This window comes from Penaeus monodon, chromosome 20, assembly GCF_015228065.2.
Source record: "Penaeus monodon isolate SGIC_2016 chromosome 20, NSTDA_Pmon_1, whole genome shotgun sequence".
In the NCBI taxonomy this organism is placed as follows: Eukaryota; Metazoa; Arthropoda; class Malacostraca; order Decapoda; family Penaeidae; genus Penaeus; species Penaeus monodon.
This window is the reverse complement of record NC_051405.1, coordinates 15,105,974-15,106,733: the sequence shown is the minus strand read 5'-3', so window position 1 is coordinate 15,106,733 and position 760 is coordinate 15,105,974. Positions and strand designations below refer to the sequence as shown.

Below are 760 nucleotides of genomic sequence, written 5' to 3'. Positions count from 1 at the left end.
CGTGTCAAGACAGAAATACAGTTACATATGTAATTACGTATCCGAAAGCCCCCAGACCCCTCCGTACGCGTGTGTGTATCAGCGCCGTGCATGTACAGTCCCACAGGCGTGTGTACGTGCGTGTACGTACAGAGCAACATCCTCCAGAGAATGCTAGAGGCTCGTCGAGGGCAGTAACAAGGCGTAATACTTTCATTGCGTGCTCCTCTCCAGCTTATTTTAGGGACTCGTAAACTCTCCCTTATATATGCTTCTCGATTTAATTTCGTTCGACACTAAGTGGTTCCGAGAGTAATGAAGGAGAAGGAGTTAGCTTGGAGGATCAGGTGAGACCGTCAGCCCTATTATTGTGGTTGTAATTATTGGATGCCGTTGGAATGCCGGCTGCTGCTGTTGGCTGCGGTGGGTGGCTGGCGGTTGGGAGGTTGGCAGACGCTGTTGGCTGGGTTGGGAGGCTGGCAGATAAGAATGACTGGTGTTGGAAGGTACTGGTATTTCCTGGGTTGGGAGGTTGGCAGTTGGTGTTGGCAGGGTTGGCAGGTTGGCGGTGCTGTTGGCTGGCGTGGAGGGAAGGCTGGTGTTAGCTGGATGGAGGGTGGCATAAACTCCTGGCTGGTGGTGTCCGGGTTGGCAGATGCTTTTGGCTGGAGTGAGACTCTGGGCTTCATGTTGGTAAGGTTGGGAAGTTGGCTGATGCTGTTGGTAGTTTTGGGAGGTTGGCAGTTGGTGTTGGCAGAACTGGGAGCCTTTTTGATGTCGG

At 52.8% G+C, this 760-nt stretch overlaps 1 protein-coding gene across 1 annotated transcript in view; it reads right to left on the bottom strand.

Annotated features, from left to right (window-relative positions):
• Window positions 1–359: 359 nt before the first annotated feature.
• LOC119585922 (gibberellin-regulated protein 14-like) overlaps window positions 360–760 on the bottom strand; it is a 1,198-nt gene continuing 797 nt past the window's right edge. Inside the window, exon 2 of the mRNA XM_037934643.1 lies at window positions 360–746. Within this exon, the coding sequence (XP_037790571.1) occupies window positions 360–746 (387 nt within the window). The remainder of the gene's footprint in view (window positions 747–760) is intronic.